General features: G+C 40.3%; 1 protein-coding gene across 1 annotated transcript in view; it reads right to left on the bottom strand.

Moving 5' to 3' along the window:
* stxbp5l (syntaxin binding protein 5L) overlaps positions 1 to 12,319 on the bottom strand; it is a 135,736-nt gene that overhangs the window by 104,573 nt on the left and 18,844 nt on the right. The window contains exon 2 of the mRNA XM_056438653.1: positions 11,584 to 11,681. Within this exon, the coding sequence (XP_056294628.1) occupies positions 11,584 to 11,681 (98 nt within the window). The remainder of the gene's footprint in view (positions 1 to 11,583; positions 11,682 to 12,319) is intronic.

The following is a 12,319-nucleotide window of genomic DNA, read 5'->3' as shown; positions in this document are numbered from 1 at the left end:
TTGAAAAATAAACCCAAGGATCCTCAGCTGGTCTCCATCTATTCTTTTGTTTTGTCTTCTTTGAGGTTTGTATCATCGGGATGAAAACAATATTTGGGACCATGTTGCACTAAAACCATCAATTCTGGGGGATTTGACTGTGTATCGTAAGAGTTGCTCATGTGTATTATTACATTTAGTTGTGGCATTAGACACATAATTTGCATATGATTCCCAGTGTCTTCTTTGTATCTGATAAGTAGATGCCTAAATATATAGTCAGACCCTATTCTGAAGTGATCCCATTTCCCATCCTATGTGATTTGATACGGCAATAACAACCAACATTAGACTATATCGTGATGTATTCGTTAACATCACAGGGAAATGTCTTTTTCAGCTATACTATAGAATTGAAGACCGAACAACTGTGGGTACTTCATCACATTGATGCATACATCCTGCAAATTCAATATTTCCATTAGGTGTTCCTGCTCACTGATTTGCAACAGTGCCCAGAAACCATAGAGAAAGATAATACACGGACAGTCACTATTTAACAAAATCTACGGTCTATAAATCTGTATTAATCTCCACGTCTGCGCCGTGCTGCATGGCTTACAGGGGAGAGCACTGCCCCGTCATGTGTGTGAGTGTGTATGGTTCTGTAGATTGGATTGGATTGGATTAAATCTATTGTCATTGCACAGAGTACAGGTACACAGGCAACAACATGTATTCTCTGCATTTAACCCATCCTTAGTTATTAAGGAGTATTGGTGTATTGTGTCCCTGTGTATTTGTATTTTCATCTGCCAAACAGTCAGATTGTTCCACTAGACAAGGGGAAAGTATCATAGTGACACACAAAAAAGCAGCTTCAATTTTGTCCTTTAACTTTTAGACCTAAAGATGTCAAATCAGTTGTCCACTTCACACAGAGTATAATAACAATGAATACAACCTGTACTTTACAATAATTACCAAGAGCTTGAAGTTAAGACAATCAGTGCATTTACATGATGGTATAATTCAAATCTTGCTTTAGTCGGACTATGCTATCTTTTGGGGGATCTGCTATTATCCCAATATACATGGCAGTGAGTAATTCGAATCATTGGCCGAAAGCATGTCATATCCGATACGATAGGCGGCGCTGTTTTCATGACAACTCGTGGTGATACAGCCATTTCCGCTTGACCTCTTCACCACTACCAACAACAACCAACAACAACAACATCAACATTTCGAGAAAGATGGCGAACAGAGAGCAAGGCGAAGCTACATCCCTCTACTATTCTTGCATGATGTTAATAGTGACATTATCGTCTCTTTCGACTTCCGGGTCACGACATGGGAGGGAGGAGGGCGGCGGGATCTCAAGCATCCGCAAAGACGCAAAGTCCAGTTCCTAATCCAATTCACCGTTACATGCCGCGATAGTCGAATTATCAACCGGATCGGATCGAGTTATCCAGGGGTGTTAATCGGATCGTAGTCGGACCGCACATAGTCGAACAAAGGTGTTTACATGAAACGGATCATTCGATTTCAGTCCGACTTTAAGCCAGTTATTCGAATGCATGTAAACACGGTCATTATTTTGATGGTGCAACTACTCAGACATTGCATGCAAGACTGAACGCTTACTGTGAATGAAAGCCAAACTTCAGATAGTAGGCTACATGGATGTAGCTGAAGGTGTAAGAGACACCTGTGTCCTAGCGTCCTACTTAAAACAGAAGACATTACACGAGGCCGACTAGGTCTAACCCATTTACCATCTGAGGATCCTTGTTAATTCATAAAGTCAGGAAATCTCACTTGAATCTCTGGTATTTACATGATGTACGATAAATAATGGAAGCCAGACAAAGCAGTAGAGTTTGTTCTTGTTTGCAGCATGAGTACGTGCATATGTTGTTGATTGCAGTGTTACAGGACATCCCTATTGGAGGTCATACGCGGTGTTTCATCTAATTGCACTAACGGCGTCTCCGTCGGCTGGCTAACCGGCCTTCACCAGGCAGACTGACTTCAAATGTACTGAATAAATATAGTTTAATATCAGTTTCGTGGAAATAAATAAACAGTATTTGTATGTATTCCTTTATGAATTGTATTTCCCACAGGAGCGCGTGAGTGGAATCTGCCTGCAGTGTAACAGACAGACTCACAGACATGCTGGGAGCCTGACAGACACGGTAAATAAGTTCAGAAAACATATTTGGCGATATAGACTGCATTTGATTTGATTCGATCAAATGTGTTGTGTGTATACGTTCTGTGAGACTTAAAAAAACACTTTATTTTCTATATGGACTGGCCGTTACAGAACAAGCAAAAAACCTATCCAGTGGCACGTGACATGTGTGCATGAATATTACATTTTAGTCAAAGATTTTTCCAAGTCCAGCCTTTAAAAGATGCCATTGTTCAAGCACAGAACGATCATCCTACTCTCATTTTTTCTCACTGTATCACACTCACTCTCTCTCACACACACACACACACACACACACTCATGTTGAATCAAACAGATTGTTCATACTGGAAAAAGAAAATAGAATTATGATGTCATCACAATAGAAGAATGCACTTCATATCTGATCGAATAAACACAACAGCAGGAGTTGCACATGTAAATGTGAAATGTCAAACTTCAGTGCAAAAAATAATCAATTTTGTAACACTGGTGCCACTCGTACTGTCAAATGTTGACATTTTGTGGAAGCACGACATGAAATGAAAACACGTTGGTGGGCAACCATACATTATTTAATTGCCTACATTTGCATCATCCTAAGGCAACCAGTATGACAATCCCCTGTGTTTGACTGCTCTAAATTGATAGGAGCTGTTCTAAAGCTGTCCTTCATTACCGTTAGTGATGCAACGCAGATATAGATCTCACAGTCCTGTCTCATATCGTGTTACAATGCACATTCTGTTCCACGTGACAGAACTGGACAACGAGATAAGCTGAGCAGCTCAATGTCTCTAAAAATCCTTCCATTAGTTTCGAGTCACTCTCTCAGACAAGGTTTCTCTGAGTCTGACATCTTATGCATTATGTAATGTGTTTACACGTGGCAACACAGAAAAAACAGTCTGCGTACAAACACACCCCTCCTCAGCGTCACGTGGAGTAAACATCAAGTCCCAACATGCAAAACCACTTAATTAAAAGGGACACGTAATCTAATCTAATTAGAGACTTAAAGATGACATGCACCATTGCATCGGCGGCGTGACTAATTTCTCCGCGGCTTGTGATAAAAACAGCATCCCCGTGATTCAGTCAGACCCTGGCTTCATTTGCATTCTTTCCACTCAAACATAAATGTGGTCAAATGTGATAGTGTGAGAAAGAAGGGAGGTGAAATTAAACCGCATGAAAATAAAAGGAAACTGATGAAGAAGCCTTCGTGGTTAAACACCAGAATATGAACACAGTCCATATTGAGAATGGAATACACTAACTGTGGTGGCTTGAACACTGCATTCCTGGGGGTTTACTGGGTGGGTGTAATTTTAAATGGATTAAAAGAGATTCATCAAACAGAAACCACTCAGGGACACAGAGAAATATGATGACATTAGTTGTTGTTTTGCATGGATTTGTAGGATTGTTTACATTGTCAGTCTCCAGCCTTTTTGTTCATTTACACTGTATAAGAAAGTGTAAAGGAAGGTGTGGGCAAGAGCCCAGAGATGTATGTGTTGTTGTTGTTGTTGTTTTTTCATCAGTCTGCTGCTTTTTGCACACATTTAGCCAGTGGATCTGACGTGCATAATTGCATCTTAACAATGTGCCTGGCTCCAATTAGGGTTGCCAATTAGAGATTGCAGCTGGATCACAGACCTGCAGTTAATCAGATGAAAGCGGAGTGCCTTCATAATGGTGTGAAAATGCCACTTCGCTCAGGCTTTGTGTTGCAGTTTGCACCACAGGCTGTCACAAAAATGGAGCTCTACGTCTTTGACTTCTGCGGTCCCTTCATTTAATTCTCTGTGCCGCTCTGTGCTTTCTATCCACTGAAAGCACCCCCACACGTTATGGTGGAAATTATTAGGATTACATACATGCATTGATATGTATACACACACAAATACAGTATGTGCAGGCACACAGCATCTTTTTCCATTTCCTTTCTTCCTTTTTTCCATTTCAAGTTCCTCTCAGCCGGAGAGTACAGTACGGTCGATGGGATGTTACTGAATTCGGAGGACGAATTCTCTAGAAGACATCAGAAGACATTCGATGTTTGTGCGTGGGCACATGAGTGTGCACCGCCTCATGAGCCTGAGGGCCGATGAGTAAAGCATCTCAGCAACACTGTTAGTTTACACTGTTAGTTTACACAAATCGGCTAAATGTGCTTTTTACTTCAGAATCCTAAAGTGGATTTTAGGTGTTAATGGTTATGGCTGAAAGATTTTTTTTGTAGACATTTCAACAAAGCGATAAAACATTATCTTTTGGTACAGGCACTGACTCTCCGATCTTTTTGGCACTCTCTTTTCCAGCGGTCACTAATTCCACAGTACAGTAATCACAGATGTTTTTAGTGACCTTTGTGCAGAAAGAGATAAAGACAAATTAGATAAAGGTAAAAGGTCAGTGCCTGCTCGAGTCGAGGTGATGCCCTTTTTTCTTGGAAAACTACAGTTTTACATTTTTTGAAAAATCTAATATTTTCTGTTCGTTTTTGTATATCTCACCAGCTTTAATTTTCATACGGTGAATAGACTTTCATTAAATATCGTTCTAGTCTTTCGACTACTTTACAGTACATGTCAACATTCACCCACAAATTCATGATGAGGCTGCCATGCCGAGGATCCCCTGCCCATCAGGGTTGATGTAAATGCTCACTCACACACTGTCACTGCCTGCAGGAGCAGTTTGGGGTTCAGTATCTCAGCAAATGGACATGCAGACAGGGGATAGAACAATTAGTGGACCACCCACTCTATCCCTGAACCACAACTGCTGCATATATTACCATAAACCTGTACTAAAGTGCCTCTCAAGGTTTGAAGGATACTCAGTGAAACAAACAACATCAGCGCATAAATGGTCTAAAATGACCATGATCTGTATTGGCTGTGGCTGCTAGTTCATACATCCCATGTCATAAATCTACATTTTTGTAATATTTCATTTAGCAGAAGCTGGACTCTGTACATATGCCAGTGGCATTTCCTCGACTATTCTCAGTGCTGCTATTAATAAGCAGCTGACCTTTTATCCATTTTATATCTCGCCATCGCTCGCAGGATGGACGAAAAAACAAAGAGCAACATTGCGGATCAGAATTTAGAAGACGAAGAGGATGAAAATGATTATTGAATCCATTCTATAGTGAGAGTATAGACAACTGATTTAAAGAGAGCAAGAAATTCACATTAATAACTCAACTTTTCCAAATGCAAAATCCAACATCAAACATACCCTCAATGACTGCCAATGCTATAATGAGGCTGGGTAATGGCTTCATTCTAAAATCTTTTAACTCCTTTTTGCTTCTTCTATATAATCCTTTTTTTGGTTTCTATAAACTCAGCATGATATGGAACATTATACTTTGGAGTGCTCGACACAGATTACCCTAATTTGCATCGGGACAAAAGGCTTCTCCTCCTCCAGCTGCCATTTAATACTTCAGTGGATAAAGATAAAGGGAACGTGTCCCACAACTAATTGCGTAATCATTGAGTAATTTAGACAATACACTTTCAGATTTTGGTGCCACTCGATGATGATATTTGGTAGTAGATGTACCGTACCTTACTTCTGCTATCAGTCTGTAGCCCGCCACTGCCAGGCCACAGTAAAAACAGCCTTCAAAGATATTTGACTCCAGGCCTAACAACGTTATACAGTTCAGCAGCTACGGGTGCAGTGTTTTCAGTGCAAATGTCAACAGCATTTCCTCAACAGTCCAGTCCAGTCTCTCTCTTACATATTGTACACACACATGTTCGGAGAAAGAGGCATTGAGAAAAAGATGTCGGAAGAGAAGAGCATTAGAGGAAGAGACCGGGTGTTGTAAAAGGCAGGAGGAGAAAGCAAAAATAAAAACTGAGGCCTAGACCGTTGAGAAGAAAAGACAAAAACAGAACAAAAACCTTCCCTCTCTTTCTTTCTCTCTTTTTACAGCTCGAAATGTAGTTACAATAGACACAATACAAAAAGTGACAAAGGATTGTCACTGCGACAGAGAGAAACTCCGGAGTAACACGATTCAGCCACAAGCAAATGCACGGAACGACATCATGACACTGAAACAGGAGCAAAACTCCATTCACCATTTCACACAATATTGTCTCGTTTGTCTGTGTGATTTATACTGGACTGTAACAGTAGCTGTGTGTTTACACGGAATGACCTCCTCCCATTATTAAATCATGTTTTATTGTTCAAATTAGGTTTGCTAATTGCTTGCTGCTGGTCCTTAAACAACATGTGGCTGCCGATGAGAGAATTCATCCTCACGAGTAATGCTGCAGTCGTCCTCTCATAAGCCGAGGACCGTTGTCAACGCCGGCTGATTTATCTTGATTACCCAGCACTGTCAACAAATGTAAGGCTGGGGGAAGTCTTGACAGTACCTGGAGCTGATAGAGATTTACTTCAGTCACCCTTATTGTGCAGATTTCACATCTATTGACATTACGAATCACTATCAAAGATATTTACCACAGCTTAAAGTATGATGTTTCCGTATTGTTTAGAGTCTGTAGACAGTTTATCAGGTTTATCATTTACACTAGCTAAATGTAATGCAGCCTCAAGACCTCGTAATGTCTCAAAAACATGTGGCTATGAGTTACAGAGTGCTGTTTCAGTGACACGTGGATCAATTTGACTGTCAGGTGTTTGATAAATAACCTATTTATATCAATACAGACATTCTACTTAAACACGTTAAACACACGGACAATCACGCATACACTCGCCGTGCTTTCTTTTTTTCTTACAATTTGCTCTCAATAAACAAAATCTCAGCATATTTTGGTAATCTCACCCCAGGCAGGGGAGGAGCCCACTGCAGAGAGCCTCATTGCCAACCCACTGCGCCAACCCTGATGACATCGTCACTATGCACCATTCACCAGAGCAGGACCAGTCCCACTGTGACATTTTGACACACTGCAGGCTTTAACAATACCTTTCAAAACGAGCCACTGCACAACAGAATGTCACAACAATCTGTGTCTTTTGTGTTTTTGATCACTGTGGAGTTTAAGTTTCACCAATTGGAAAAATTCTGATTAAAAAAAAGAAGAAAAATGACTCAGGAAATTCAAATCACACGGTCTTGTTCTGGCATTTACTGGACAGGGTCATGTTGTTGCTTTGCTTTCAAATTTGAATCAGGAGATGCATAATACCACTTGATTAATTTGTTTTCCTTTGGCCGTTTGTCATGTTGGTGATTTACTTGCCTAAAGCTCAAAAACAGTTAAATGGTTCAATGCTATTTGGGAAACGAATGTTTATGAAGACGCCAACTAATTTATTTCTATGAATGGCTAATATAAGATCATATTAAAGGCATGAGCCTTTCTTTAACTTATGATGTACACAATGTGATCATAATGAGTTTGTGCTTTGTAACATCCTTTAAGTACAAAAGACTTGCTTCACACACACTAAGCCACGTCAAATGCACATCCTCTCATTTTTTAGGCATTGAAGGAAAATGAAACATGAAAGAAACTTGAACAAGTAAAGCAAACTAGTAAGTCGATTTAATTGTCAAATTGACAACTCCATAGGTTTCTTATTTGAAATACAAGTGCAAGAAGTGGGACTACAGATGAAAAATAGCCTCTTGGCTAACTCTGGCACATTTACTGCAATGTTTTTATCAATGTGCACTGTCCCTTATTAAATAAACCATAAAAAAGAAGAAAAAAAGAACTGTAAAGAAATACATTTCTTCAAAAAGAAAAACGATAAAATAAATAATAAACAACAATGTGCATTGCTGCTTCTTAAACCATATGTCACAGTACGAGGTCCAAAACAAGCCAGATGTTTGTATAAACACAAATTAACTTTGATTAAGTAGTATGAGGCGAGGACACAGGTTTGTCCCCGTTTACAGTGAGGGCTGTTGCAGTGAATTCAGTGAAAAAATGACAGTGATGACTCGGGGGCATCGTTAGGCCTATTTTAGGGGGTCTTCAGCCCCCCGAAAATGTTCTTCAGCCCCACAAATGACATTTTTCTTTCTTTTTTTCTTTTTGTCATTTCATTAAATTAAACTATTGTTTCTCAAATGGACACTTTATTTATAACTAACATGCTACATATGTGTGTGCATTCTGGTTTGTATGTTTTATCCCCCTTCAAATAACAATCCAAAAGCCTGTCATCATACTTAACAATATAATCCGTGGGCACTAGGACCTTGGGGAGGCTGCTGTGCTGGCTTTCTCACTCTGCCAAGTAACGTGTCTTATCCAAGACAGCCAGAATGACAGACCGATTGAACCAATCTATGAACTGTCTCTAACAATGGATATCCGGGCCCCCCCCAAAACATTCCCCATCATACCACTACCCTTGGGGCTTAGGCCCCTTTTTCTTTGAATCCTACAAACGCCCCTGGATGACTACAGCATTTTTCCCAAAGTTTCAACTGTCGTTGACTAGAAATAACAGCCAACGTGCAGCACTGAGCGCAGACTAGAAACATAGGGCTTCGCCACGTTGCCGGCTTTTCTAGAATTGCGTAAATAGACAGCGCTCTAATTGCAAAGATTTAAAAAAAGAAAAGAAAACATAGCGGTGTGGGACTAGACCTGGTGAGAGCAACACTCACTGCTTAAAGCTAGAAAATCCCCATTCACAAATATAACAACAATAAAATATTAATACACTAAATGGCGACGATCATTGCAATCTGTTTCACTCTACGTCACATAACATTAGTAATATAACATAGTTATAATTATATGACAGGCTAGATATCTATATTGTGCTATTAGTTTAGTTATAAATTAAAGTAATGGCTTATTGAGAGCACCGTGAGGGACTCATCAGCCGTTTGAAGAGCCGAAAGACCTTCACAGTGATAAACAAACTGGCAGATAGGCCATATTTGCCCAGTTGAAAGCTGGAGGACTGTAACTGTGAGAAAGCAAACGATGGTAATGTGTTGCTAATGGGCCCTAGAGTCGGATTGTCCTCGACCCACGGAGCTCTGGACTTGAAACAGCCACAGTGCTAAAGATGGTAGAGTAGCAAGCTAGTTTCTTTGCAGCCAACCCAAATACAGCCGAAGCAACGTTCTCCAACATTATGTCACATTTATGCGGCTCAGTGACGTCATGTGATTTCTGATGAGTGAATTATGTCAGCATCAAAACCCAGATGGGGTAGACTATAGTTGTGTCTGTATCATTTCACAGTTTTTCTGACAAAAACACGACACTTGTTGGGAAACTGAGATATATCGATCACTCTTCTCCCTATACTGACACACTCAAACATGCACACCCTACATACACACCAGGCACGGCACTCAGGGGCACACGCATGCCGACACAACACAGACTGAAAAATGCACGTTCCACAGAGATCCCACATAATAGCAGCCGATCAATAATGTCATTTGAATGTTTACATGGGAGATCAAGCTGATTTCTTAACGTGAACAAAATACACATTTCTGCCAAATAATGATTGGTTGCTAGAGTAGAAGGCCGTGTCTGTCTATGGTAACAAAGAGAAGAGAAAGAGACACGGTGCTGGCTTGAAATTGTCTATTCTACACGCTGCTCCACCCTGAAGAGACTGGGTAAGTAAAATGTGTATGTGGTGAAATGGTGATGTATCCCTGTTTTGTGTGTACAACATTAACATAGTGTTAATGCGGAATAAAAGCAAAAGGCAGGACTTACTATCGTAACATTTAACCCTCCTGTTACCTTCAAATTTACTAACATCTTTTACCCCTAATTTGACCCCAGCAATTAAAACCTAGAGAAAATTATTAGAATTTATATTGTTTCCCATGTTTAAGTGTGAGGTATGTTTGTTTGTCTGTTGACTACCTAAATAGCCCTTTAAATAAATAAAAAAGTTGATATTTCTTATATGTTTTACACAGTGAAAAACAGCCTGGGGTCAAATTGTACAGGACATTGAAAACATATCATCATGTGAATTTTATGTTTTCCCAGTTGTCCCCAATAAATTAGGAAAAGTCATGAAATATGAATTTTAAAAAATTATGTCAATCATTTTTTTAGAGACGTTAAACATTGAATGGGGTCAAATTGACCCCAAAGGTTATAGGAGGGTTAAGTAGTAGAAATGGACCATGATAATTTCTTGCAATGAATACCATTGTGCAGCTACAAAGAGAGGAACATGGAGAGGGGAAACGCATCAGAGAAAAAACAAACAAAGAGATACCGTGACAAAAGATGGCAGGTAGACATTTAAAGGCCTGGGATGAGAAGGAACACCATTCAGATTGCTGTGAAGGACAGAATAAATAAGCAGAAATAAGGCGGGTGAGTAGGTCCTCGAGACACAAAGCGATGGAGGGCATCGAATGAGAAACAGCACAATAGAGAAATGTGTGTATGTGAGAGCATGCGATTGAAAGAGCGAGAGAGAGCGAGAGAGTCAGTGACGGGCCACATGGGAGCAGATGAAGGTGTGTGCAGCATGTCAATACAAAAAAGTCACTCAAGGACTTCCATCAAACTGAAATTGAAGCTTCCCAGTCAGGCATTCATCCAATTCTCCATTTCTTTCCCTCTCTTTCAATTATTCAAACAATGTCACATCTTCTTCTGTCACTCTCTTTTGTGTTTCTCTGTTTCCTTCAGCAGATTATGCCTCTGTCCGTCCATCTGCTACCCAAGCAGGATCAGCAGTGCGGTTGCTCCAGCATACTAGGAACACTGGGTATTGATGAGGGTGCAATCTCCTACCTGAGTTGCACTCACACGTCTCTCCCATCCCCGTGACCGGGGGATGGGCCGTTGGATGGACAGTTGTGAGCCTGGGATGTGACAGCCGAGCAACAAGAAGTGACAGGGCTGAAAGAGGGATGAGAACTAGAGTAGAAGGGGATCGGGCCCCTTCATGGAGACACACTACAGCAGTGCCACAGATTGGTGTAGCAGTAGATACAACTTTAGCCTCTTTCACACAGTCCAATTCGGGACTTTTGAGCCATTATTCCGCCTCGCTGTTCTGTATGAAAGGTGCCGAGTTATTCCGTCGCTTAGCCGTCAGCAGGAGATTTTAAAAAATGCTAGCAACTAACCGACAGCTACCGAGAAAAGAAGAGAATTGGGAAGACAACAAGATCCAGGGCCCAAAGCACCTCAACACTCAGTTCACTGAGCGTTAGTTACTAATAAGTGCATTTGTAAACATTTTAAAAAGTGGCATATGCAAGTTCTCATTCATTGTTTACTGTCATACATTTTTTTCTTTTTTTATAATGTACATAATACATAGTGGCAAAGACCAAATAATGTGTTTAATATCAAGATATAGAGTTTTCTAGTGTGTCTCCAGACAAGAGTAAGGGAGGAAGAGAGCTGATGAAGGTTAAAGGATACATCCGTATGCCACCTGTTCTGGAGCCAATGGCCAGGATCTTCTGCACAGGGTCAAAGGCCAACGCAGTGGGCTGGTAAGGAAAGCCATGACGTACAGTCTGCAAAGAAAAGAAAAATATTTTAATTAAAATAGAAAAAACATTTTAGGATCTAAGATAATAAACATGTTTGTCTGCCCCTGTGCTCTTCCACAGTGTGGTGAAGCCAGTTTCAGTTCAAAAGCTGTCGGCCAGAACACAAAGACTTTAAAAGAATGAAATAATACATTGTCCTGTCACAATGCCTGATTGCTGCTGTGACAATCAAACACAATTATGAACAACAAATGCATCCATACATATTGTCATAAACACACATACCCCACTATTACCAGTATTTGCACATTAATGATGAATCTCTATTTAAACAGACTTCTGCGGATAAAACACGGAGACCTCCCGCAGTGTGAATAATAAAGAAACCACAGCCTCTGTTAATATTGCATCTGGATTGAATTGGGAGTAGACTCAACATACTGTATGCTCAGGCCTGACGAGGCGAAACAACACTGTCTCTGAAATGCATTGTATGCGCTGCTTCTGTCTGCCATTAGTCATGTTACATTTCTCAGCACTGCCTCAACTACAGTTATCTGCTCTGGAGTGATATGGAGACATGACTCACCAGCGATGAATGAAAATGTTACAGGAATATTACAGTATTACAAGCAAAAATCAGTATGATAAATTACTGTTTT

This window comes from Pseudoliparis swirei, chromosome 2, assembly GCF_029220125.1.
Source record: "Pseudoliparis swirei isolate HS2019 ecotype Mariana Trench chromosome 2, NWPU_hadal_v1, whole genome shotgun sequence".
NCBI classification, from domain to species: Eukaryota; Metazoa; Chordata; class Actinopteri; order Perciformes; family Liparidae; genus Pseudoliparis; species Pseudoliparis swirei.
The sequence above is the reverse complement of the archived record's forward strand: the minus strand, read 5'-3'. Positions and strand labels throughout refer to the sequence as shown.